Genomic DNA, 25,432 nt, shown 5'->3' on the forward strand with positions numbered 1-25,432 from the left:
TTTTATTCTGAAAATCTTTGATGTTTTGACGAAAAACCGGGTATTTATAACACTGGTTTTGTATCTTTACAGTATAAAAATACAAACCAAAATTAAAACATTTTTGACAAAAATATGCAGAAAAATCAACAATATTTTTTTAAGATTTTTTCAAAATATTTTTTTATATATATATATAAATACATTTTTTATATATATAACATATATACACATATATAATAATAATAATAATAATAATAATAATAATAATAATAATAATAATATAATATAATTATAATATATTTATATATTAAAAGGGCTGGGCCGGCCCAAACTAAACTGGGCCGGACCCAGCCCACAGTCGTTGGGCCGACCTCGGCCCAAAAGTACTGGGCCGAACTCGGCCCAAAAAATAATTAACCTCGGTCTGGGCCGGATCTCTCTGGCCCGGTCCACATAATTCTGGGCCAGACAACATCTGGCCCAGAGGAATTAAAAAACGCAGGGGGGGGAATTATTTCCCCCCCTCGTCCCCTGCATGCAGAACGCCTCTGCATGCAGGAGACGAAATTTAAGAAACAAAAAGAAAAAAATGTGCAGGGGGGAGAGAAGCGTACCTGGCACGGCGGAGACGACGGCTTGGTGGCGGTGCTGCTGCGGAGACGGTGGCAGCTTGGCTTACGGACGGCGGTTCAGGCGGTTTTCTCTCTCTCTCCTCCCTTCGGGTCTCTCTCTCTCTATTCCTCTTGGGGCCCCCTTTCCTTCGGTTTTTCTTCTCTATTTATAGGGGCAGAACCGTGGGGGACCATTGGGTGTAACGGCTGGTCGGCCAATATCTAAAGGTGGTGGGGCGAGGAGAGAGAGAGAGGCGCGGGATGGTTTTTTTGAAAACGGTTTCCTTCTTCTGTTGCAGGTTCGGGGGGGAAAAGAAGAAGAGGAACAGTGTCGTTCAAAACGACACCGTTCCGGTCCCTTTTTTTTTTTTTTTTTTTTAATATATGAAACGGCGTCGTTTTGGATAAAACGCGCCGTTTCATTTAAATGGCCAAACTTCAAATCAGTCCCCCAAATTCGGTCCCGGCCCCTCTTGTTGGCCGCCTTTTTCATTTTGGTCCTTGGCCTCTGATTTATGCAATTGAGCCCCTAATTGATCAATAAACTTTCAATTTCTTCAATTAAGCCCCTGAAACAAATCCAAACAGCCCCTTCTATCTTTGCGCCTTCTCCAAATTGGTCCCTGGTTTCGGATTTTCACAATTAAGTCCCTAATTGGCCCTTAAACTTCAATATTTATGCAATTGAGCCCCTGATTTGACCCAATAAATTCCTAAAAAATATATTTTGGCCCCAGAACTTAAATTTCTCCAAATTAAAGCCCAAATTGACTTAAAAATCAATTTTTCTTGCAATCAAATCTTCTATAAATTCAAATAAAAATCCAATTAAGTCCATAAACATCCAAATTTGGGCTTTTCTCCTCAAAATTCAAATTTTCCTTCTCAATAGGGCTTTCATCCTTCAAGAATATACTGTCAAAAATTTAATCCTTGTATTTTTAAATTCCTTGACCATTTTTCTGACTGTTTTCTGGGCGCTTCTGCCTCCGGTTATTTTTCTAACCTCTTCTGGCTATTTATTTTATTTTTTTCAGGGGGACCCAAAAATGGGTTACAACATTGTTGATGCACGATTGTTGTTGTTTTCTATTTCGATGCCCATGTGTTCTCTCTCTCTCTCTCTCTCTGAGATTTTATTTTCCTCGTTACCTTCTATTCTCAATTTAATGAGAATGCCTATTTGTGGTTGATTAAAAGAGAATTTTTATTTGTGGTTGGAAAGGTGGAGAGCAGATTGACGAGAGAGAGGAATTGTATTTATTGAAGTTTTTATTTGATTTTATTTTGGGTTGATTTATTGAAGTTTTTATTTGATTTTTTTTTATTTGATTTTTTTTTGGGTTGACCAGGGTTTATCTGGGTAAACCCGTCTAACTCGTGACCCAATCATTAGACCGGATTGATCACTAGATCAGGTTTCAAAACTACGGTTAAATATAATATTTAATTTAGTGATTAATTTCGTGTTCGAATAATTCGTGGTCTACGGGAGGTCGTCAGGATGTCATCATTATGCAAGGAAGTTTCTAAAAACATACAGACAAGTTAATGCATAGTGAAGAGAAGTGCTAGGAATGCAGTAGGGTTATCTTGAAATGTTAGAAAAGTAGTAATATATAAAATGTCGAAAGAATCAGCACCGGCGAGTGCAGCTGCTACAAAAGCAGCGGAGGTCGGTTCTGAGGAGAGGTCAAGATGTTATCTTCACACAAGTAAGTTTCGAAAATGGATCAACGTAATGCATCATGGAGATAAGTGTTGGAAAGACAGCAAGGTTTGTCTTGAATTGCTACAAAAACTACTTTATCCCTTTAGAGTATTAATTTTTACTTTTCTGAGGAACTTGGCCCCGCCATGTCTCCTGTCCAGGATCCGCTACTGCTTGTTGTCTTCTTCGAAACTTGAAGGAATGCGTATATATGGCATATTGACATGTGCTCGTTCTATATTAAGCTCTCCTATTGCATATCTATGGCTGTACCCTTTTTTGCCACCCATTTATCTGTCCCTTAAACGCATTTTTTCCCTTCAACACGCTTCAGATTTCGGACATCAGCTAAAACAAGTTCATGAATTCAGGTATATCAGCATTTTGGCAATAATGCAGACATGTATTTATTGAGAAGTATATACCTTTCTATTTTCAGGAATATGAAAAGGGAGTCAGGGACTCAAGGCCAGTAGATCACCAGGCTGCTGTTTCTAAATAGAAACAAAAATAGTCTGATTTCGTTATCAGCAAGGTCCTTGGCTGATAAGAAAGCTAATCAGAAATAGCACAGGGCAATACGTCACTGGCCACTCATGTTTAAAGTTAAATGGCGAGAGGGAATTTGCACATATTTGGATCATCATGCTCACTGGTACAGCTATGAAAAGTCTTCGACTTTCACTTTCTGTTCTCTCCCTCTCTAAAAGCAATAAACCTAAGTGCGATCGTCCACTAAATCCATGCATGCTTGTACTTGCGCTTGCAATAATGACTAAAGCCTCATTATCTTAATATTAATTATCACCCCTAAAAATTGCTTGTTTCTCTTATCATTTACATTTAGTTCTTGCAAAACCGTCGCCTTCTATTGCAAAGTCCAAACCACCTACTATTCTTGGAAAGCTAAACGGTGTATAAGCTAGTAGAGATAGGTCCAAAGCGTACGATTGAGAAGGAGCTGAAGGACGTGATGAAGAACCCTCAAACGCAGTGCTCAAGTGGATCTGGTGGAGATCATGACATATTCAAATGGCAAGCCATCATGGGGTCTTCTGATACACCATTAAAAAGCGGGTGTCTTCTTTATTTCCACCGAGTTCCCTGCTGATAAATTAACCTTTTAAGCCTCCGAGGATCAACTTCAAAACCAACTTACATGGACCATATATTTGTGTTATATATTATTTATTAGGATGAGTTTTATTTTTTTCACTTTGGTTTCTATTGGAAAAGAAAAGTAGGGTGTGGTAGCTAATTTATATGAACAAAACTAAAGAAGAAGATGAAGAATGAAAGGAATGATATTTTTATTAAGAGTTTTCTCAAAAGATACACTGTTATAGCTCTCTTTATCTCTCTATACTTGTATATAATGTTTAAGATTACAAACATATTTATAAGCATCAAGTCCTAAATAATTAAAGAATTAAACTATTCAAAGTAAATTTTAATCTAATAAGGAATCTAACATTCTAATAAACTAGTCTATTATAAATCCTTCTTCGTCAAGGATTCTTACATTAACTAGGATTCCTTTTTTAGCTAATATTAAAACTCTTACAAACTCTAAATCTTATTAGCCTAAATTCTAGTTGATTTTGAACTTCAACACTCCCTTTTAATATCAATTGTTATCATTTTTCATAACTCTTAGCATATCTCTCATCTTTGTAAAAAACATCGTATTTAAGTGGTTTTATGAAGATATCTGCTACTTGACTTCATATACTTGACTTCATATATTTGAGTCTTCATATACTTAATTTCAACTTCCTTGTTTGTAATGCAATCTCTTACATAATAAAATCTTGTATCAATGTGCTTACTTTTGTCATGAAAAATTGGATTTTTAGATAATGTAATGGCTAATGAGCTGCCCACATAAATCTTTGTAGGCTTCTCTTATGCCATTCACAACTCCTTCAATAATCTTCTTAACCATATGAAACGATAAACACATATTGTAGTAGCTACATATTCAGCTTGACAAGTAGAAAATGTGACAATAGATTGCTTCTTTGAACTCCGTGTGAAAGTTGTGTCTCCTATATAGAAAACAAAATTTGTAGTGTTTTTTTTTTTTTATCATCTATATCTCTAGTCCAATCATTATCACTATAACCCACAAGATCAAATCTATTAAAATAAGCTAAAATCTATGGTACCTTTGATATTTTGTAGAATTGGCTTCAAGGCTTTAAAGTGAGTAATAGTTGGTATCTCTATAAACCTACTCAATAGTCCTACTTCATAAAGAATATCCGAGCGAGTGCATGTCAAATATCTCAAACTCTCAACTAAGCTCTTAAATGTTGTAGAGTTTATCTTCTCCCCTTCATCATTCTCTGACATCTTCACTCCACACTCAACTAGAGTATTCACTTTTATACAATTCTCCATTTTGAATTTCTTGAGAATTTCCTTTGCAAACTTTTTTTGATTCACAAAGATTCTATCTTCTCCTTGTTTAATCTCAATCCCTAAGTACTAGGATATAAAACCAATATCCATCATCTCAAACTCCTTGATCATTGCTTGCTTGAAGTCTCCAAACATCTTTGGATTATTTCTTGTAAAGATTAAGTCATCCATATACAAACATGCAATAAGTGTATTACCACTCTCTTTGATCTTTATATAGATAGCATATTCATGGAAACACTTAAGAAACTTATTCTTTAAAAAATAGCCATTAATGCGACTATACCAAGCCCTTGAAGCTTGCTTTAATCCATATAAGGCTTTATTTAACTTTAAAATCCTGTCTTTATGTTCTTTTACTTCATAACTCATAGGTTGCTCAATGTAAATCTCTTCATTAAGAAAATCATTAAGCAAGGCTGATTTGACATCCATTTGATAGATTCTTCATCTACATTGGGTAGCGGGGATAATGATTAATCGAATGGTCTCCAATCTAGCAACAGGAGCAAAAACCTCTTCATAATCAATCCCATGCTTTTAACTATAGCTTTTTCCCACTAACCGTGCCTTGTATCTCTTACACTCTCCTTTGATATTCTTTTTTTCTTTATAGATCTACTTGACACCTATTGGCTTCTTTTCATTTGATCTAGGAACCAATCTTCATTTGTCATTCTTCTTAATTGATGCAATCTCTTCATCCATAACAATTCTTCATTTTGCATCCTTTATTGCTTCTTCAAACACTATAGTATCACATGTAGCAAAATGAAAATATAGTGTTGCATCATCAATAGGATTAGTTACCTCATATAAGTCATCAAGGCTCTTTATCTATCTTGGTGGAGCACCACTATTTGAGCTTTCATTAGAAGAAAAAGAAGAAGAAGTTGAGCTCATTGGTATTTGTAGAGGTGTGACTATAGGTTATTGATGATCTTTATATCTTTCTTCTTCTTCATCAAGAATCGATAAAAAGTCATATTTCTCATCATCATTTACCTTCTAATCTCATACCCCTTCTTCATTAAACTCAACATCTCTACTAATCACCATATTTCCTTCATTAGGGTTATAAAGCTTGTATCCTTTGGACTTTTTTGTCATAGCCCATAAAAATTATCTTTTTGCTTTTGCCATTTAGCTTGGTCCTTACTTGATCATCTACATGCACATAACCAATGCTCCCAAAACCTTTCAAGTTAGAGACACTTGGTTTTCTTCTACTTCATGCTTCTTGTGGAGTCATGCCATTTAAGTTTTTAATGGGACATCTATTTGATAAGTAGATAGTATAATCTACAGCTTCAACCCAAAACTCTTTAGGCATTTTATTGGTTTTAAGCATGCTTTTTGCCATGTTGAGGATGCTTTTATTATTTATCTCCACTGTTCCATTTTGTTATGGGGATCAAGGCACCATTAGGAGTATTTTTAAACCATAATCATCATAAAACTCATTAAAATCATTAAAACAAAATTCACCCCCCTTTCCGTCCTAAGTGATTTTATAAAATAATCACTTTCCTTTTCAACTAATACCTTAAATATATTAGACTTTTCTTTTAAGAAGTATACCCAAGTCTTTCTACAATAATCATCAATAAAAAGTAGAAAATATATTTTTTCTACCAAACAAACATGGTTTGATAGGACCACAAACATCGACATATATTTCTTGTGGGGGTTGATTTGCTCTTGATGTAGACTCCTTCGAAAAACTCTTTTAAAATTGCCTGCCCACTAAACATCCTCACACAATTGATTTGGATGTATAATGGATGGTAGACCCTTTAACATCTCCTTTTATGCCATCATCTTCAAGCTATCAAAGTTTACATTTCCAAGTCTCGTATGTCAAAGCCAAGTTTCATCTTTCACATATGCATTTAGGCATGTCTGTCTCTATATTAAGCATGAACATTCTATTCTTTGGCATGACTATCTTTGCAATCATATCTCCTGTAGAGTTAAGTAATGTCAAGGTATGATATTGCATCTTAATCTTATTCCCCTTTCTCCAACAATTGTCATAAGCTCAATAAATTTCTTTTCACCGTTGGTATATAATAGATATCACTAATAAATTGATGACTTCCATCTTTTAATTTAATCAAAATCATACCTTTTTCCTTTGATGACAACCTTTGAATGATCTGTAAAGGTGATATTACCTCTAATTATTTTATCAAGCTCCATGAACTTGTCTTTGTCTCCATACATGTGATTACTGGCTCCAGTTTCTAGGTACCATATGTTCTCTTTGTCTTGCATTCTCTCATTATGTTCTAGTAGTAGAGTGACTTCCTTCTTTTCTTCTATCATAAGATTTGCATTCTCCTCAGCCATGTTGGTTGGACTCTAGCGATCCCTGGCATAATGACTTGTCTTTTGACAAACCTGTTGTCAAATCTGGATCTCGGATTGCTACTACTAGTTAAACTGGTTGATTAGTTCCCTTTAATTGATCGATCATTTGATATGTTGAGGCTGCCTTGGCCTTTTTTTTTCAAATCTTCCTCCTCATCCTCCTCCTCTTGCTTGGGAATATCCAAAACCATCATTCTTTGAAAAAAGTGTTTGGGCACCCATATCCTCTTGAATCTCATTGACTCATTCCTAATAAGCTTGTAATTTTCATATGAAACCTTGTATTGAAAGAAAATTCATATTTGTGATTCCTTTATTACGATCACCACATAATAGAACTTCTTTTGCAGCGAGCGTAGGATCTTCTCTACCATACATGTCTCATCCATCTTCTCCTTATATATATTTATTTGATTGTATATAGCTAATACTCTTGCAAAGTATTTTGAAGTATTTTCTGATTTAAGTATATGTACTTTTTAAAGTCACCACATAGTTTTTATGGACATATATTTCTCACATTGTTAACTCCTTGGTTTGATTTTTACGAAACTTTTCATGTTTGCTTGGCGATGGTTACGTTGGGCACTATCTAAAAAGTGGTGTCATCCAGACATTTGTGGATGATTATTAGTGCCAATTGATTCTTTCTTCGTGGCTTTTGCACAGTCTTCCTTTGAGCTGAAGTCAATGTTGCTCTATCTATAGGCTCCTCAAAGCCTTTTTCAACTGTCTCTTATACATCTTGGGAACCTAGCTAAGCTTTTACTCGAATACATCAAGTTTAATAGTTGTCCTTTGTCAACCTAGGATAATGAAGTGGAAAGTTTGAATTGGACATGTTAAATAATCAAACCTTAGCTCTGATACCACTAGTTGGAAGAGAAGAATAATGTGTGGTAGCTAATTTATAAGAACAAAGCTAAAGAACAAGATGAAGAATTAGAGGAATGGCATTTTTATTAAGAGTTTTTTAAAAGATACACCTTTATAACTCTTCTCTATATCTCTATGTACTTGTGTATAATGCTTAAGATTTCAAGCCTATTTATAGACTTCAAGTCCTAGATAATCAAGGAATTAAACTATTCAAAGAAAATCATAATCTAATAAGAAATCTAACATTCTAATAAACTAGTTTATTATAAATCCTTCTTTATCAAGGATTCCTATATTAACTAGGATTCCTCCTTTAGCTAATATTAAAACTCTTACAAACTATAAATCCTATTAGCCTCTTAAGTTCTATTTGATATTGAACTTTAACAGTTTCTGATAAAAAAAACAAATTAGATTTTTTATATATATGTTTAGAACCAGAACGAACTAGAAATCGATTTAGAACGACTGGTTTCATTTCAGTTCAGTTCAATTTGAAAATATAATAGAGATTAATGGAGACCTTATGTGTTTGGAGACATAAAGATGAACTAAATACACATATTTTCAAAAGATGATAGAGATATAATTTTTAAGATTTATCTTTTCTGGAGTAGTACATCATGATAATTATTTCCTGTTTATTCATATTGTATTTCCTTCTTCATAAATTATTGAAGGTGCTCATTAGAGATCAATCGTTCTATCTCTTTTATGAGTGCATGGTATTTTTCTTTGTCGTGTCCATGATCATGGTAAAAAAGACAAAACTTGTTAGGGTTCTTTGTGTTTAAACCACTTTTCATTATAGATTGGTATTGCAGGAAGTCTTTTTTTTTTTTATGGTAGCCAACACATTAACATGTGTCATTATGAGAGGCGTGGTCACAAGCTCAATGAATGTCAAACATCAGCACATGTTATAATGCTTCTTTTAGATGCTCTCGTTGAAGATTGATGGCAAGTTAAAAATAATAACATATGGATTTGCTAAAATGGACTAATTAAAATAAAAAATAATGTAAATCCAGTTTATACTAGCCTCGGTGTCAATGTATCATTGTGAGTTAAGACTTTTTTTTGTAAAACATGATATTCAGGTCTTCAAATGGGTTGAAAAAACAACATAAAAATAATCATGACAAACATGTAACACGCTAATTAGGGTTGAGCCAACATGAGACATCCAACCAAGCCCTTCGCCCAAATCATCTGTCTCAAATAACCCAATAAAAAAATAGAACTATAAAGCCCTTTAAAAAAAAAAAAAAAAAACCTTGTGTTAAGTCTTCAAACTTATGACTCGAGTCATTAAACCCAAAGCACCCAATATGTTAAAAACTATGAAATTCAATTCTCAAGTAACTAAATATTGATGGATAAAATTGAAAAAAAAAATTCAATTAAAAACATTTAAAAAAAAAGCAATTAAAAAATGAGGATCAAAATGAAAAAAAAATATTTAACTAAAGGGTGAACTTGAGAAAAAAAAATCAATTTAGTAAAAGGACAATTAAATTAAAAAGTATGAGGATCAAAATTGACATAAAAAATAAAAAAAAAAAACAATGTTGTAATTAAAGGGTGAAATTAAAAAAAAATAACTTCTACAAAAGGGTCAAGAAAAAAAAATTAAAAATCAAAACAATAAAAACCAAATTCAAAAATATAGTACCATCAATTGAAAATGAATGATGAAATTGAAAACCACTAAAACTTTTACAAAAAGGTCAAGGAAAAAAAATAGAAATCCAAAAAATAAGGAGATCACATTGGAGAATATAATATTTGGTAAAATATAATTGAAGGGTAAATTTGAAAATAAATTAAACTTCTACAAAAAAACCAAGATAAAAAATTAAAAATTAAAAGAATAAGGATTGAAGTTGAAACGCCAAAAACTAAGTGTGTTAAGTTGTAATGTTTTAGGAATGAGAGAAAGAGAGAGAGAAAAAAGCCCACCGATACCAAACTAGACCACTATCAATGACAGCCACCGCATTAATAGGAAAAGAAAATTATGACATTTCTCACGATATAGTGAAAGGGTATTTTTGGATGTTGGGAAGCGTCGCAGGCACTACCTAAAGGGAATGAGAGCATCCCACACTCCTTCGGGTGCTCCATACACGCACGCCTTTTTTTTTTGTCAAATATGACATTTTTTCTAAGCTAAATTTTTAAATACAAAAAAAAACCATTGTGAAAAGTCAAAAATAACTTTGTTTCAAGGTTTAATTTTATTTTATTTTAAGGGTATTTTCAATGTTTCACTGTGCATTTTAATTGTTTATTATTTTTTATATTTGAAAAAATACCAAATTGCCCCTCATCTTAAATTATAATAACCCAAAAAATATTACAAAAATACACTTGAACACTAGGTTTAATTTTTTTTTTTTAAGTTTATTAATATTTGGGTTGTTTCACTACACAGTCAAGATGCAGCAAAAAAAAAAAACTTAATTATCCCCTCTCTATTTGATAATGATGAATAGGCCACGTAAAAAGACTTCAATGACATTGTAAGTCCGTGTTAAGTTTTTTGGGTGGAGGGGCAAAAAACATCATTACATTGTTCCAATAAATAGTATCAATAAGTCTAGAGCTACAGTCATTTCAAGGGGGCAATTAGCACTTTTGAATATATTTAGTTCCAATTTATGTCATTGATGTATCAGATTAATTCTTGAGCTCATAATTAATTTATGTCATCTTGATGTTTGTGCTTTTCAGGAGGTGTATGTGACACCATTTAGTAGCCAAACATCATATTTTGTCATCTTTTTGAATGCATCATCGTGTCATCTTTCATATGGTGTGGTGCATAACGATATATGTGGTCGGATCGTCGTCAAAGCTCGTTTCTCTTCTTTTTGTAATTTGTTTCTCTCTCCTACTAGGTAAAGTGCATGATTGTTCTTCTTTTGTTTTTTAATCTCAGTTCTCATTCTCTTAACTTCTTAATTATTTCATTCTTATTCCTTTTATAGAATTTTTGTTTTTTTAATTTAATCCATTAATTATAATTTATCATATGTGGAGAATGTAATATTTGATCCTTATTCTTTTGACTTTTAATTTTTTTCCTTAGTCTTTTTATTAAAGTTGTTTTGACTTTTAATTTCATCTTTCAATCAAAAATTTTGTTGTTTTTTTTCTTTTAATTTGACTCTTTTTTTTATTTATTTACATAAATAGTTATCGATTTATTTAATTCGAGACTTGTATAGGTTTTTTTATTTACACTTTGAATTTTTTTTATGTAAAAAAACATATTGAAGTAGCTTTGCATATCCAATGTTTTTTTTAAAAAAAAAAATTTATAACCCGCAGCGAAGCACAGGTTAAATAACTAATTAATTATATATTATGATTGCTACTTTGTTATTCGACGTTATAAACCTCGTTATCACATGGAATTCTCTCACGACTAAAAATATAAAAGGGCGCCATGCTTATAAAAGGATTGTCCCACAAATGACCCCGTGTATTTTTCCTTCTTTTGAATGGGCCTTTGACTTTGTAATAAAAACAGCCATATCAAGCCGAAAAAATAATTTGGCAGCTAATCTAGTGGCCAAAAAATTGTCTTCACCATCTCTAATTCCAAAATTCATGAGAGAAATAATTCATTTAAATATATCAAAAATAATTTCTCTCATGAATGATGATCTCATGGAAAAAGGAGTTCTTGCCGCCCTCTTTGATGGGGTGCGTGTGTGTGTATGGCCCATTTCTAAAGTACGAGAAAAACATAGACTGGAAAATCATGCAAGATAAGGAACAATGGAACAATAAAATTAATTAAAGAAGAAGAAAAACAAACCCTGTATAGAGAACACCAATAATTAAGCAAAATACAAATTTCAAGAAGATTGCATGGTAGATCCTAAAATCTCGAATGAAAAAAAAAAAAAAAAAAAAACTCTTTATCTTGACAATCTTCACATCATACTAATTAAATGCGAAAAAAGGTAAGAAAAAGTTCACGAGTCAGAGACCAAAAGAGCATCCCAGATCATGTCCATGTCCAAGGAAGGCATTCTACTTAACTGAATAGCATCAATATCCGATGCTACAACCTCTTGACCTTTCTTGTTCTCAATCACTTCGCCTCCACTTTTGCCTCTTAACTCAAATTGCCACTCTTTTCTTGTTGTATTTTGGCTCAAACCTTTGAGTTTTGTGGCATCTGTAGCATGCACATTAATCTTGCTTGGCGATGGTGGTGGTGGGTCACTAATATGCTTATTTTGACCAGAAATGTTGTTGCCTTGTGATGATATCGCTTGTAGCTTCGCTTCAAGAAGGGCAGCTGTGGTCCTATTCAATGAATTAGACTTGAGTTGATGCTTAAGATCTGGGAAATTCAAATGCGCATAATCTCCTCGTAACATGTAGGCTGCAGTGTCATAAGCGATAGCAGCATCTTCCGCCGTGTCGAAGGTCCCTAACCAGACCCTCGTCCGGTTTCTTGGTAACCTAATCTCTGCAACCCATTTTCCCCAGTGCCTTTGCCTCACTCCTCTAAACAGCTTTCCTGGCGATGTTGTTGCCGATGAAAAAGAAGGCTTTTGATGGTGGTTCTGCAATCTGCTGGCCGAGTATTTCATCGGCTGTGTCTTCGTAGTGCTAAGCCAATAGTCATTAAATCCTTTGGTAGAACAATTTGCCGAAGTTTGATTGATTTTGAGCCATTCAGTACTCGGTTGGCAATGAATTTGGCCAAGTTGAGCCATGGAAAATGAAGTGTTTGGAAACAATGACATGGCAGGTTCACATCTTTGATCCTTGCCAGGTGGACCGAGAACTTGTTTGGATGGATGTAACAATGAAGCTGCTGCTGGTTCCTGCAAAAACAAGGTTAAATTTGGGGATTTTGATAACGAAGATGGAGAAGGAGGTTCAGGAACTTGAGCTTGGTTATTTAATGTTGGAAAAGGTTCCAAGAAATTCACAGGAATGGAGCTTTCTTTGATAGTTCGATCAGATATTGAATTAGCTCCAAGAGCGTTGATAGAATTCAATCCTGACATGAAACAACTTTCATGATCTTGTTTGACAACATCCTGTTTGCCAAACCCAGGGATGTTACCGATCAAATCGGTACCTGAAACCTGATCATCTGCCGAAGAACTAGATTCCGAACTCGAAAATAATCTCTCAGAAGACGATAGCGACGGCGATTTCATGCCTCTATTTCCATCCTCGACGCGACAAGTTGCCCTAGATAGAGCACCCCAAATGGTTGGATCACCAAAATATTTTGAGCCTGTTGCCACTCCATGAAAACTACAATAAGCTGCCACCAATTCCTTGTGCATGAAGGTTTCTATTTTTGGAAACTGATGCTCCATACCAGTAATTATTTTCTGTTTGATGAGAACCCCAGATCAAGAGATGGAGAAATGATGCAAAGGGAGAGCTACTCCAGTATATATATATATATATATATATATATATATATATATTTATGCTAAAGCAACCATCATGTGAGACTGTAATAGGTATTTTGCCAAGTCTCGTTAAGAAAAAATTAATTAATCAGAGGAACTTTTACTTTATATAAAGGGAGGTTAACAGCCTGAGCCAGATCTCTACTTGTTCAGAAAGAATAAGCTCACCACCTTCCATTTAGTGCTTCCCATTCCCTATGTTTTGTCAATATCCAATCAAAACCTGACAGCTAAGTGTTACTTGGTCACCTGTCTTCAAGGGTTTCTGGTATGGATGAATATTCTAACATGACAGTGACTCTAAAGAGCCTTGAACCTTTATTTCTTGAAGGCATATATGTTTGTGTGTTTCTTAGCAATGATCATGTGATTTTCTCAATCATCCACATGTGAATTCGAAAGCGAGATTTGTGCTCGTTGTTAAGCAAGAAACTCCGATGAATAATCAACACACGAGTATATATTAGACAAAAATCGAGATGAAACAGTATTAGATGCCTGCCCGCTTCAGCTTGTGGCGTAGTCTACTCTTTATGGATTGTCAAAGGTGGCCAAGCTAATTCAAAGATAATGATGGAAAACCACCACTGATGTATTCTGGAAAACTAAAGCTAGCTTCACTGTCATCAACACATCATAAGCTTTGAACAGGCCCCTTACTTTCAAAATCGAAGAATTATAAATCAGGAAATCAACATGGATCGATGTCCTCTTTAATTTCTCAGTTTTTCGTGAATTCCGTGGTCGTCTTTCTTACAGATAAATACTAGACAATGTCCGAAGCCCTGCGATCACACAGGCATGCATTATATATATGGCTTTTCTTGAAGCATCACCACCTGTCTTTTGGGGTGTGTAATTTGGAGCCACTTAAATAAGCACCTCACTGATTGTGAGACAAGCTAGGGTGCCATCTCCACACCTCCAAATCGTGTGCCTTGAATGATTAGAATCACTGCTGGGCGGTGTTTGCTTGCAGCCATCCCAAGCTACCACCTCCAGTCAATGCCACTTGGAGTAGCTATTGTAAGGGAGGAGAAATTAACACCTGTTAAGAAGAAAGGAAGAGATTCCAAAGGGTTTGTTGTTTATAACTTTTTGGAAGTTTTGATTAAATTATTTCGTGTCCAGGTTCTTCCAAATAGTGTCGTTGTTATTTTATAGAGCAGGCACATGGTCCTGAGGCTAAACAAACCTTTGTTTAGTCTGTGTGATTGATCATCGGTCAGTAGCTAGCTAGATACATTAAACCATGTTTCTCCAATGTTTCCTTTTCACTTGCCATCCCTGTCAAGCAGACTTGTTTATTGCTTCCCGCATTTTGGGCCTCAAAACAATAAAACAAAACGGGAATGAAGACAGGCATCTTATAGCACCCATCACTGTACGACCTTATGGTCTCAAGAGAAAATTCGGGCAAATCGTGATGGAGTCTAAAATACCTAACGATGAGACTCTTCTAATGACCTTCCTTGTTCTACTTCCCTTCCACCACTCCTCCGCCGTCTAATCTCACAGCCAAACTAAAGTTTTTGATTCGGCGGTGACTGATGATAACATGACTGGAATCGCCAACTCACACAGGTCTTGTACTCCTGCATGTTTTCTAAATAAAGAAAGAATTCAAAGCTGAGGCTATGGAGGCAATTAACAGGCCTATGCCTGTCAGATATGTTAATTTACTGTGCACACACATGCAAGTGTCGTTAATGGCACTACCTTCCAACCTCCCTTTATACAATTAATTAGGTGAATATTCTACATACGTGGTCTGATGTAGGAGATCAGAGAGAGGTTTGTCCCTGGTTAATTGGCTGTTTCTAAAATTCCGGCCTTTAATCTTCACGGGTTGCCTTGCGGGTTGAGTTTCATGACATTTATCAAATAACGAATTGCACCTTTAGCTAGGAGCTCTCGCTGACCATAGAAAAAATGAATCAACATCTTCATGTCTGGTGCAACCACTCTCTCTCAAACCTTGACTAGATAACTTCCCTTTTGCTTTTTATCTTTTCTGCTTTATCTTTTTTACGTTTCTTTCACCAAGCAATTCATCATCCCTTGGATCATTACCACTCTTTTAGGCCACATCCCTTCTAGAGATCATGTTAAAACAGCCCACAGATCACACATAAATATTCTTACATGACCCACAGATTAAAGCTAGCTAGATACGAATAACACACAGAAAAGGATATGAGTGTAAGAGATAAAAACCACTGCATGATCAAAGTTGTGTGCGTTTGTGTGTATCTTCTTCTACAAATGATTCTCTCTTTTGTTTTACACCACTCACTCCTCGATCCCTTTCTTTCTTACCTTGAATAGAAGGCATAGCCTGTCTAGGAGGAGAATCTATCTTTTATATTAAGAATCTCTCTTCTGCCAATCCCCATATTTACAACTATACACACTCCTCATCATTGATGCTAATCCCAAGAAAACAAATTAAACAGAAAAATCAGAATAATAACGTTATTAATTGGCTGGCTAATTGATTTCATCGATTAAAAACCACAGACAAGACGAAGATTTCCTGCACAAACATTCAACGTGGCAGGAACTGTATGTGCAATGTATGAGTCTTTCTATAATACACAAAATGATTTCTTTATACGTATGCTGCCAGCAAACCCTTGAGCAAGATAGAATAGAAAATGTTATCATCTGCTGAGAAAACTATGTTGTACTTGCCCATCTCCTCACGAGTACCATCATGACATCCACCAATGAACAAGCAAGTTCATTAAAATTTAGACGCCTAGCTAGACCCTAATGCACTTTTTAGCTACTATCTCAAATTAAATATCAAACATGATTATCGATGCCATTACCCTTCTGTTCATCATCAGCTGATTAACTTGGTGATAAATCTAGAGTAGAAAAGGTCATTAATGGTGTTAATTATCACCATAAATTAGGGGCAAAGTCGCCCGGAATCGTGTGTATAGAGAGCAACAGGCTTGCAAATGGGAAGGCTACATGCGCCAAAATGTGTTTGTGTGAATCCATTTCAGACCACTAATCTAATTTCACTTTATTAAACAAAACAGCCTTCACTATAATGGTCTTGAAAATGAGCTTGAAACTAAATTAATAAATGGAATTATCTTAATTTCAACACACACTAAAGAGCGGTGATCCAAGGGATGAATTGCTATTTCATAAATGGGGATCTTAATAATATACTATTAATTAGAAAATCTAAATAATAATAATAAAAAAATGATGAATTTGAGACTTTTAAACCAAAGATATATCCCGAATTGAAGTTCCAAATTAATCAAGTAAAATAGAAATTTAGAAAAATAAGAGAATTAAGCTATACCCTCATTAGGTGATCATGGTTTTCGTGCCAGGGCGGAACTAGGGGAAAACGAGCAGGGGTGCAAAACATTCTAAATTTTTTATTATTTAGTATTTAAATATGAAATATATAATATTTTTTATTTGAAATAAATAAGTTTTTTAATAATATAACTTATTATATTAATTTTAACCTCCTCTCCTCTATCAACTACCTGTTTTGTGGCCCTGATCTCTAATGAAAAAACAAAATCAAAAGCTAGAAAGTGCATAAAAACATTTTAATGTTCTTTAGAGAGGGCTCGTTTGGGTGGCCTACTGGAGCTGTATTTTGTGGGCATATTCATTCTCCATTGACACGATTTGCAGTCATAGGATAACTTTGTTTAACTCCGCCATGTCTCTCCAAACTAATGACTAAAAGTCATCCTTTTTTATAATGCAGCCGCAGCAACTCCCATCAATGGAAGGAAATGTATGTTTTAAGCACTTCTTTATAGCATTGACTTGTTTTTCTGGGATTTTTTTATATATAAGTTTGTTCCTTTGTGTTCTAAGGACCACACAAGACAAGTTAGACAATCACTTAGTGGAGGCAACAGAAATGAATGTGGACTTGCGATCGGAAGGTTTTTTAATTTTATTTTTTTTGAAGACAGTGATGATTCATGTAGACGGAAAGGGATGTGCCTGTGGGGAGTGTTTTTGGAACTGAAAATAGCATCTTCCAAAATGGATAGGTAGGTCAAGGAGGCCGGCGTGGACGAAGAAGATGAAGGGAATGGAGACTGTAGCTGTAGCCTTCAGTGGAGGAGAATGGAGACGCATGGCGTGAGTTGTGGCTGTTTTGATCAATTGTGATGCTCTTGAGAAGTGGCGTGAAGGTCATCGCAAGTTAAATTCGTCAAAACTCCACCATACCGGACTTGTTCTTTTAAAAAAAAAAAAAAAAAAAAATTGTCGGGGATGTGATTTTCAGGGGAAAAAAGTATTTTCTAAATTCATTTTAAACATTCCTTTCAAGCATAAATCAATATATTTATTAAAAAAAATGATAATGAAGTCAAGGGAAATTAAAATAATTAAAAAAGGAATTAGAATTGTGAAATTTTTTAAATTACTCATACATTTTTTCTTAATCAAAAGTATGACACCAAACTATAACCTCCTTAGATGTAAGATGTAAGCATGTATTTATAAATTTATTTATAAGATAAGAATATGTATTAACTTGAATTTTATTTTTATTAACTTGATTTTTTTTTTTTAAGAGTTTACTTATTATGGTTTTAGATTCGAGACATGTGATTATTAATATGATAGCTACTGGAAGTTTACATAGTGATTTACTTTAAAATTCATTGAATTAATTGAGGTGTACGCAAGTTGACCCGGCTACTCATATTAATAAAAAAATATTTTTTATATAAAAATAAAATTAAATCAATCAACTAAAATAATAATAATATATATAACTCAAGCTTTTTCGATAAATTGCAATTTGCATGATTGACTAACACATTAATTTCTTATGAACATGACGTTGGGGAATTATTGGTATGTGGAAGAGCGATCAGAGCAGACGTCCGGTTTTAGGTACTCAAGAAAGGAATAAATTCTTATTCTACCCTATCAACGACAAGTCAGATAGAATATTTAAGTGATTTTTTTTTTATTAAAGAGATAATCCAAGTTTATTCTCAGAAGAAAAGAACAAAAAGAAAAGGGCCAATATTCAATATTACTTTTTCATCACGCTATATTTTACAATAAGCTTTTTGTACTCTACTTGTTACGTTATTCAACACGTAGATGTAAAGCATTGCAAGACAGGGAGGATACATTATTGGTCCAAATAGGTTCTATATATGTAATGCCAATAATGCCAGGGACCTAACTTTATATATTTCTTTTTTCTTTTTTAAAAATTTACATCGATACCAATTCATTTTCTAATCAACTTTTAGATGAACTATCTGTTGCTAGAATGAATAAATAAATAAATAAATATATATATATATATATATATATATATATATATATATATATATATATATATTTCTTGCAATCTTTTCCTTAATTTAGATGATAATAATGTGAAAAGCAAATTTACTTATTAATTCCAAATTCAAACCTACGAAAATCATATGTATATATTTAAACAAGTTAATGAATCTGTCAATATTTTTATTATTATGTGTGTATATAAACTCACTTGTAATATTAATAAAAATCATTATTAATCATAAGAGGTATACCTCAACTGGTCAAGCTCTAGATTTGCTATTTAGAAGTCATCGGTTCAAATTTCATAGATCTCAAGGCTATTGGAAGCTTACATAGTCGTTAACTTTAGGACCCGTAAGATTAGTTGAGATACGTGCAAACTAGCCCGAACATCCACATCAATAAAAAAAATCATTATAAATATTCACTTAAAAACTTTGGTTTTTTACGATATCAATATCAAAAAATTGAATTGTTAAAATCTATAATATCTACCTTTACACATGAATCAAATTCGGGCTTTTATGAGTTGTTATTATGAGTCAACTTAAAATGTTACCTTGTATTAGTTGAAATTGTTTGATTTGGATTAAAAAAAAACCTAACCATGCTGAATTTTTTTTAATTTAAAACTGAACTGAACCAAATAAGTTAGTCAAATCAATTAGTTCATTTTGGTTTTACATTTTAAAAAACTAAGTAAATCTAATTTAATTCATAAGATATTTTTATTTAAAAAAACAAATATTGAACCAAACCTTTTAGTTGAATTATTTCTTATTCACTGTGATTTAATAAGCATTTAATTTTAGTAAATTATTTTTTATTTTATTCGATTAGGTTTTATTTGATTTTTTTATTTTAGAAAGATTTTTTAATTATTTATTTCCAAACCAAAACTGTAAGTACTTACTTCCTCACAATGCACATTTACAATAGTATTGAAAAATAGCGAATTATTCTATTTCAATAAAATTTAAATTATTATTCTTTTTACAAAAATGCTAATGACATATAATTAAATAAAAATAAGTTGTTTGACTCCTCACATAACAAGATTAGATATTTAGATATCTTATATATCAAATTCCTAATTTAATCTTTAATTCACATTAACTTTTTATATTTATTTATACAATTTCAGCATTAAATTTTTTATTTAACAATTAATTTTTTTTCTTATAGCAGCTATATATTTGTTTTTTTAGTAAAAATTAACTTTTGATAGTCCCCAAGAGGTATAGCATAGTGGCAAAAAGCTTGAGATCTGCACAGCAGGTCTCGAGTTCGAGTCAAGACGTACACCTCTTGTAAGAGCCTAGAACAACCGAGGTTTTACTCGCTCACCTGGACCCACAAAGTATGCTTTCCAGGAGGTGGGATTTCCTCGAATCTAAAAAAAAAAAAAGGTAAAATAACTAGCAGCTAATACATGATGTCATCTCAGGAACACGGATAATCAGATAGAGCCTTGGCTGAAAAGCATAGTTTTCAAACCCAGCTCGGTTTAAGATCTTGTCGGGTCAATGAAGTCATACCAGGTTTTTTTTATTATTATTTTTTCTTCAACCCAGCCTAGTTTTAGCTCCGAATCAACTCGCCAAACCGGATCAGATTTCAAAATTATGCTGAAAAGGCAAGACCTAAAACCAAAAAAAAAAAAAACATGTGCTCATGTCAACAAACTCAACACCAATTAATAGTGTTTGAAGTTTGTTTTTTAAGTTTAAAAAAAACCTTTTAAAAATATTTATTTTTTTCTTTACTTTAAATTAATTTTTTTATATTTTCAAATCATTTTAATATATTAATGTCAAAATTAATTTTTTTAAAAAAAACATTATTTTAATACAATTTTAAGTGAAAAATAATTATTATCATACTCTTAAACACCCCATAATACTACTCCACTTATCCAAACAAGATTAGGTGGTTATCCAAGTAAGTCTAATTATTTTTACATTTTAAAAACACTTTTCAAAGAATTTAATTTTTTTTCTTTGATTTTAAATCATTTTAATATGTTGATTTTAAAAATAAATTTTTAAAAGCAAAATATTATTATTTTAATATAATTCTAAATAAAAAATACTTTAAAAACAAACAACTCACATCAAACTGGCTCTGCATCACATTCCATTGAAATGATGATCTACTCACGGTGTTGTAGTGACTGGCACTGTAAAATGGTGGAGGTAGCGACACGCCTTAACAAGAGCCATTCGCAAGAATTATCTAAGCCAGAGATCTATAGAGCATTCACTGACCAGGAATTTCCTTCCCCCATCTCCTCATTTTAGTATTACTTAAAATCCAAAGCAGCCTCCTGTGATAAGATCCAAACAAAAAATGGAGGTCTGCGTGGTTTGCTGAAATACTTCCCTACCCTAATCTTATTCTATTCTGACAGTTTAAAAACAAAATGCTTAAGATGACACGCATTGTCTTGTACTACATGTCAACACCAATATCATCATTTGCAATCGCTGTCATTTTCATCATCAGCCCTGCTCTTGCTCTAAGTAGTTCATTCATGCGAATTGATATGCTCCACAATTAGCTAGTGAGTTCAGAATAGTTGCATATACAAATAAGTAAAGGGAACTCCACGATGCCTGCAAATTACCTTTCATTTCATAAACTCCCACTAGATTCCCTTTCCTAAACAGACATGATGATTCATAACTTACCAAGGTAAAAGCGTAAATAGTTATCAGCAAAATGACTAAAACGTGAAGTGCCATCTCACTAGTTTAGGCATTACAAGCACATATACTGACAGTGATTATTAGGGATGCTACTTAGCAACTATATCTTCCTCTAGTCACTGCTAAATATGTGCTCTCTAAACTTCATAGCCTACCTGCACAGAAAATCCGATGTCCCTATCCTCCACCAGACAGCAGAATCCAGTCTCAGTCCTGAAAAAAATGGCCAGTTTCCATCTCATATTCATATAATGTCTGAGAAGCCAATGCCTAAGAGTCTAACTTACACCTTGAGTGAAGTAATTGCCCATAGTTTATTAAGCTTAACACCCTCAACATATCTTTCCAACTTTATGCACACTGGGACTTAAAGTACTCAGAAGCGGATTCCACCTCCACACTAATCATACTTAAAGAGGATGCGTGACTCTTTGCCACTTTTTAATTCTCATAACCAGGAAATAATGTCATTCCCTTAATAGTTTATGTCAATGATAGTATCAGAAGGAGGGAGGGAGCGAGTCAGGTGGGGTGAGGGTCTTAACTTCTCTGAAGCAGAAAGTAATTTCAAGAATCCTCAAATTGGATTGCCCCAACACTAGTAAATTAACATTAATTATAGGCACTGTTTTCGCGGACATTCTAAGAAAATAGACATTCATACTGTTGCTTTCTTTCCAAATAAAATATTCCTCTTAATAATTCCAAACAAATCAAAAGGGGTATTACAGGCAGTCAACTTGAAGAATGAGTCATCTTTCAGGAACCATTCAAACCAACCAGCAACACTCTACCTAATACCTTTAAGACTAGACTGGCCATCAATGATGAATAACATAACCCTCGTCAGACTTTTTACTGACCTCATGAATGCCTTTTGCTTCTATGGCTCCATATTAACCCACCAAGTTGACTCCATATCCTGCATGTCTACAAAAAGACTTGCTACCCCATAATGGCAATCCATGGTCTGGAAAAAAGTATTGAGATTGCAGCTAGATACTTTGGATCTTGCAATCTGTTAGTAGCAATTTAATAGGTTATTTACTTTGTGAAATTGGTAACATGTACAATTTCGAAGGTCTTTGGGGAATGCATCTTCTAGGTTATCATCCTGGCTCAAATTTAAAAGGAAAAGGGAGCACTTACGGTTAAGATTACAACATACTGCAACCATTTCATATAGAAAACTCATTGCATGTATCCAATTTCACAGAGTAACATAAATGCATGCCTAGGTCATGCATAGATATCAGAAAGCCTTGGTACTACATCCAAGTATATAAAAACCAAGGATGCAACTGAAACCATCAAATTGCTGTTCAACAGCGAATTCTGCTGATGCTTGAACAATATTAACTATTTTCAGTGATGAAATCTAATCCACTGTGTTGCGGGCAATACAAAAGACTATTGAATGCTTTTGTAAACAGGCAGCGTGGTGATTTTCAGTAATAAGCAAACCAAACACTAATTGACTAAAGGCGAGTTTTCAATAGCAAAAGAAACCCATGTTTACCTCACCTAGTCCCTAACTCCCTTTCCAGCTGACTTCCATAGCCTAGACCTTCCTAAAAGCATATCCAATATCATCCACGCACCACATAATAAATCTATCATTTTCGTTACTCAACTCTAGCAATGTCATGGCTAGTGACCATCAGCTTATCTAAATTCCAAAACCTTCTAATTGACACCCTGAGACGGTCAATAGATATACAGATTTATATGCATAATTATCGATCTCTCCAAGATTGCATAAACCAGTACATAAAATGCATAAAATTTAAATCAATATAAACAAACAATCACGGATCCAATCAAGGAATAAAAAAAAATGATCTTCAACACTCCAAATCTAAATGAGAAAAAACTCAAATGAAATAAAAACTCAAATCAACAGATATTCTTAAACAAAACATAATAATTCATAAAAAAATATCAAATTAACTTCAAATCATTAAGCATGAGTAATTAACACAAAAGGACTGACTTGATTAAACATAACAAACATCTCTTTATTTCTTATTATTCCCTTTACCTCCGCCCGAGGATTCCCCTCCCGCTGCCTGTGCTGCCTTCTTGGCCGTCTTTTCTTGCAGCGCTTTCGCGTCTCTACAAAATCAAATCCAAAAAGAAAACTTCCAAATTTAACAAAAAAATAAATCAAAATTAAATTCGAAAAAACTGAAGGAAAAGGAGCCGGCACCTTTCACGACGCTGTTCAGGAGTCAAACCATCGTCTTTATTTTTGCCTTTGCCACCGTTACGAGCTTGAGCTCTCTCACGATCTTTCTCTCTTTGATTTCCGCGTGAAAAATGAATTAAAGGAAACAAAATAATAAAAATAAAATTGCAGAAATTAAAAGATTAAATAAAAATTGGGAGATCTATAATTAGCAAAGAAAAATTAGAAAAGGATATGAGCCATTGTTGTAGCTGCTGCTGAGCAGAGATGCGATTTGTAGGAGGGGGAGGGGGAGAGAGGGAGACTTGCAACTCAAAGCTAATAGAGTGGTTTTTCTTTTTCTCTTTTCTGAGGCCTGAGAGCTGTACATCTTGAAAAGTCAAGTTTTTCTATTTTCTTTTAAAGTCTTTTTTTAATGGAGTGGTTTGAGACTTGAGAGTAATAGGTGGCACGACCAAAATCGTTGAACGATATATTTTGGTTTTTTCAATGTAAAATAAATGTTAAAATGATGTAAATATTTTTATAAAAACAAAATATTTAAGATTTTTATTATTGTTAATAAACTTGAATAATTTAATAATATAAATATAAAAACAATCAATTAAAAAAAACTAACAAAAAAATATTTAAAAAATCTGATTTGAGTCCATTCAAGTTAACATAGAAATAAATAACTTGGTTATAATATCAATAATCTCATCAAAGAGGAGAGAAAGTGATTGGCTTCCAAAATTATATGAAAAACAAAAAACTAAATTTAATATTAATGTATTTTTATTGATAAGAGGATTATTATTAAGGTGTTTTTAAATTTTTATATTACATTAAAAAAAAATTAGGAATTTGTTTTTTCAACATGTTTTTTTAATCGATTTATGAGTGTTTTGAACTTACAAATCAATATATTAAGATTCTAAAAATATTTATTAGGTATTTTTAAAAAAAAAATTAAATGATTTTTCTTGGCTAAAAGACTTCGGCATGATATTTCAATCCTCTTTTTAATGGTTTAAGTCAAGACAGGCAAACGATAACTCATCTACAACAAAAACAGCAATCATCTATCCTTTAAAAAAAAAAAATTAAAAGCTAGGTGTGTGGGCCTGATTTTACAGGCCCACTCATGCCAGTCCTTCTTTTAGCTGGGAAAGGAATACAGGCCCATCCTTGTGGCCTAGATACTTGGCTACTTCCTATATGTTATTTTATTTTAAAAAAATTATATGTGTGTGTGTGATTATGTTATGTAATTACATTATGATTATAAATACCAATGCAAGATTTTTTTTTGTAATACATCGTATAAGCAAAGTGCGTATCTGTAAAGATTCCAATTCTATTGAAATCTCATTTAGTATTACAACTCATAATTTCTTTTTTGAATTCTTCATTTATAGAAATATGCATATTCATTTTGTTTAACATTTAAGTAGAAATTCTAAAATGTTAAAAATGGAAATTTATGTTAAACATCCTAAAGTTCATTTATTTTCTATATTTGAAAAAATCACCTTTACTTACTACTATTAATATAGTTGATAATAACTTACATATTAAGCCTAAGGAAAACATTATTAAATATTATAGGTTTTCCATTAGAATCATTTATACTCCGTTTGTTTGCGGGAAAGTGGTTTCCTTTTGAAAAGTGAATTCCGGGGAAAGTGAATTCCTCGAAAGTGAATTCCGGGAAAGTATTTTCCGATGTTGGTAGTGTTATGGAAAATGAACTGGAAAACACTTTCCAGTGTTTGGTTGTGTTATGGAAAATGAACTGGAAA

The 25,432-nt window shown here is 33.2% G+C and overlaps 2 protein-coding genes across 2 annotated transcripts; both read right to left on the bottom strand.

The window, feature by feature from the left end:
* Nucleotides 1-11,760: 11,760 nt before the first annotated feature.
* LOC118048673 (ethylene-responsive transcription factor ERF062-like) lies at nt 11,761-13,458 on the bottom strand. The gene has a single exon (XM_035058449.2). The coding sequence runs from the start codon at nt 13,338-13,340 to the stop codon at nt 11,970-11,972; it is 1,371 nt and encodes a 456-aa protein (XP_034914340.1). The 5' UTR covers nt 13,341-13,458; the 3' UTR covers nt 11,761-11,969.
* Nucleotides 13,459-23,319: 9,861 nt separating this feature from the next.
* LOC118048674 (uncharacterized) lies at nt 23,320-24,043 on the bottom strand. Its single transcript, XM_035058450.2, has 3 exons — nt 23,885-24,043; nt 23,670-23,772; nt 23,320-23,575 (listed from the first exon to the last, which is right to left on the bottom strand). Exons 1-3 carry the CDS (start codon nt 23,889-23,891, stop codon nt 23,479-23,481), a joined length of 207 nt encoding a protein of 68 aa, XP_034914341.1. The 5' UTR covers nt 23,892-24,043; the 3' UTR covers nt 23,320-23,478.
* Between the last annotated feature and the right edge of the window lie 1,389 nt (nt 24,044-25,432).

Source organism: Populus alba, chromosome 17 (genome assembly GCF_005239225.2).
Source record: "Populus alba chromosome 17, ASM523922v2, whole genome shotgun sequence".
In the NCBI taxonomy this organism is placed as follows: domain Eukaryota; kingdom Viridiplantae; phylum Streptophyta; class Magnoliopsida; order Malpighiales; family Salicaceae; genus Populus; species Populus alba.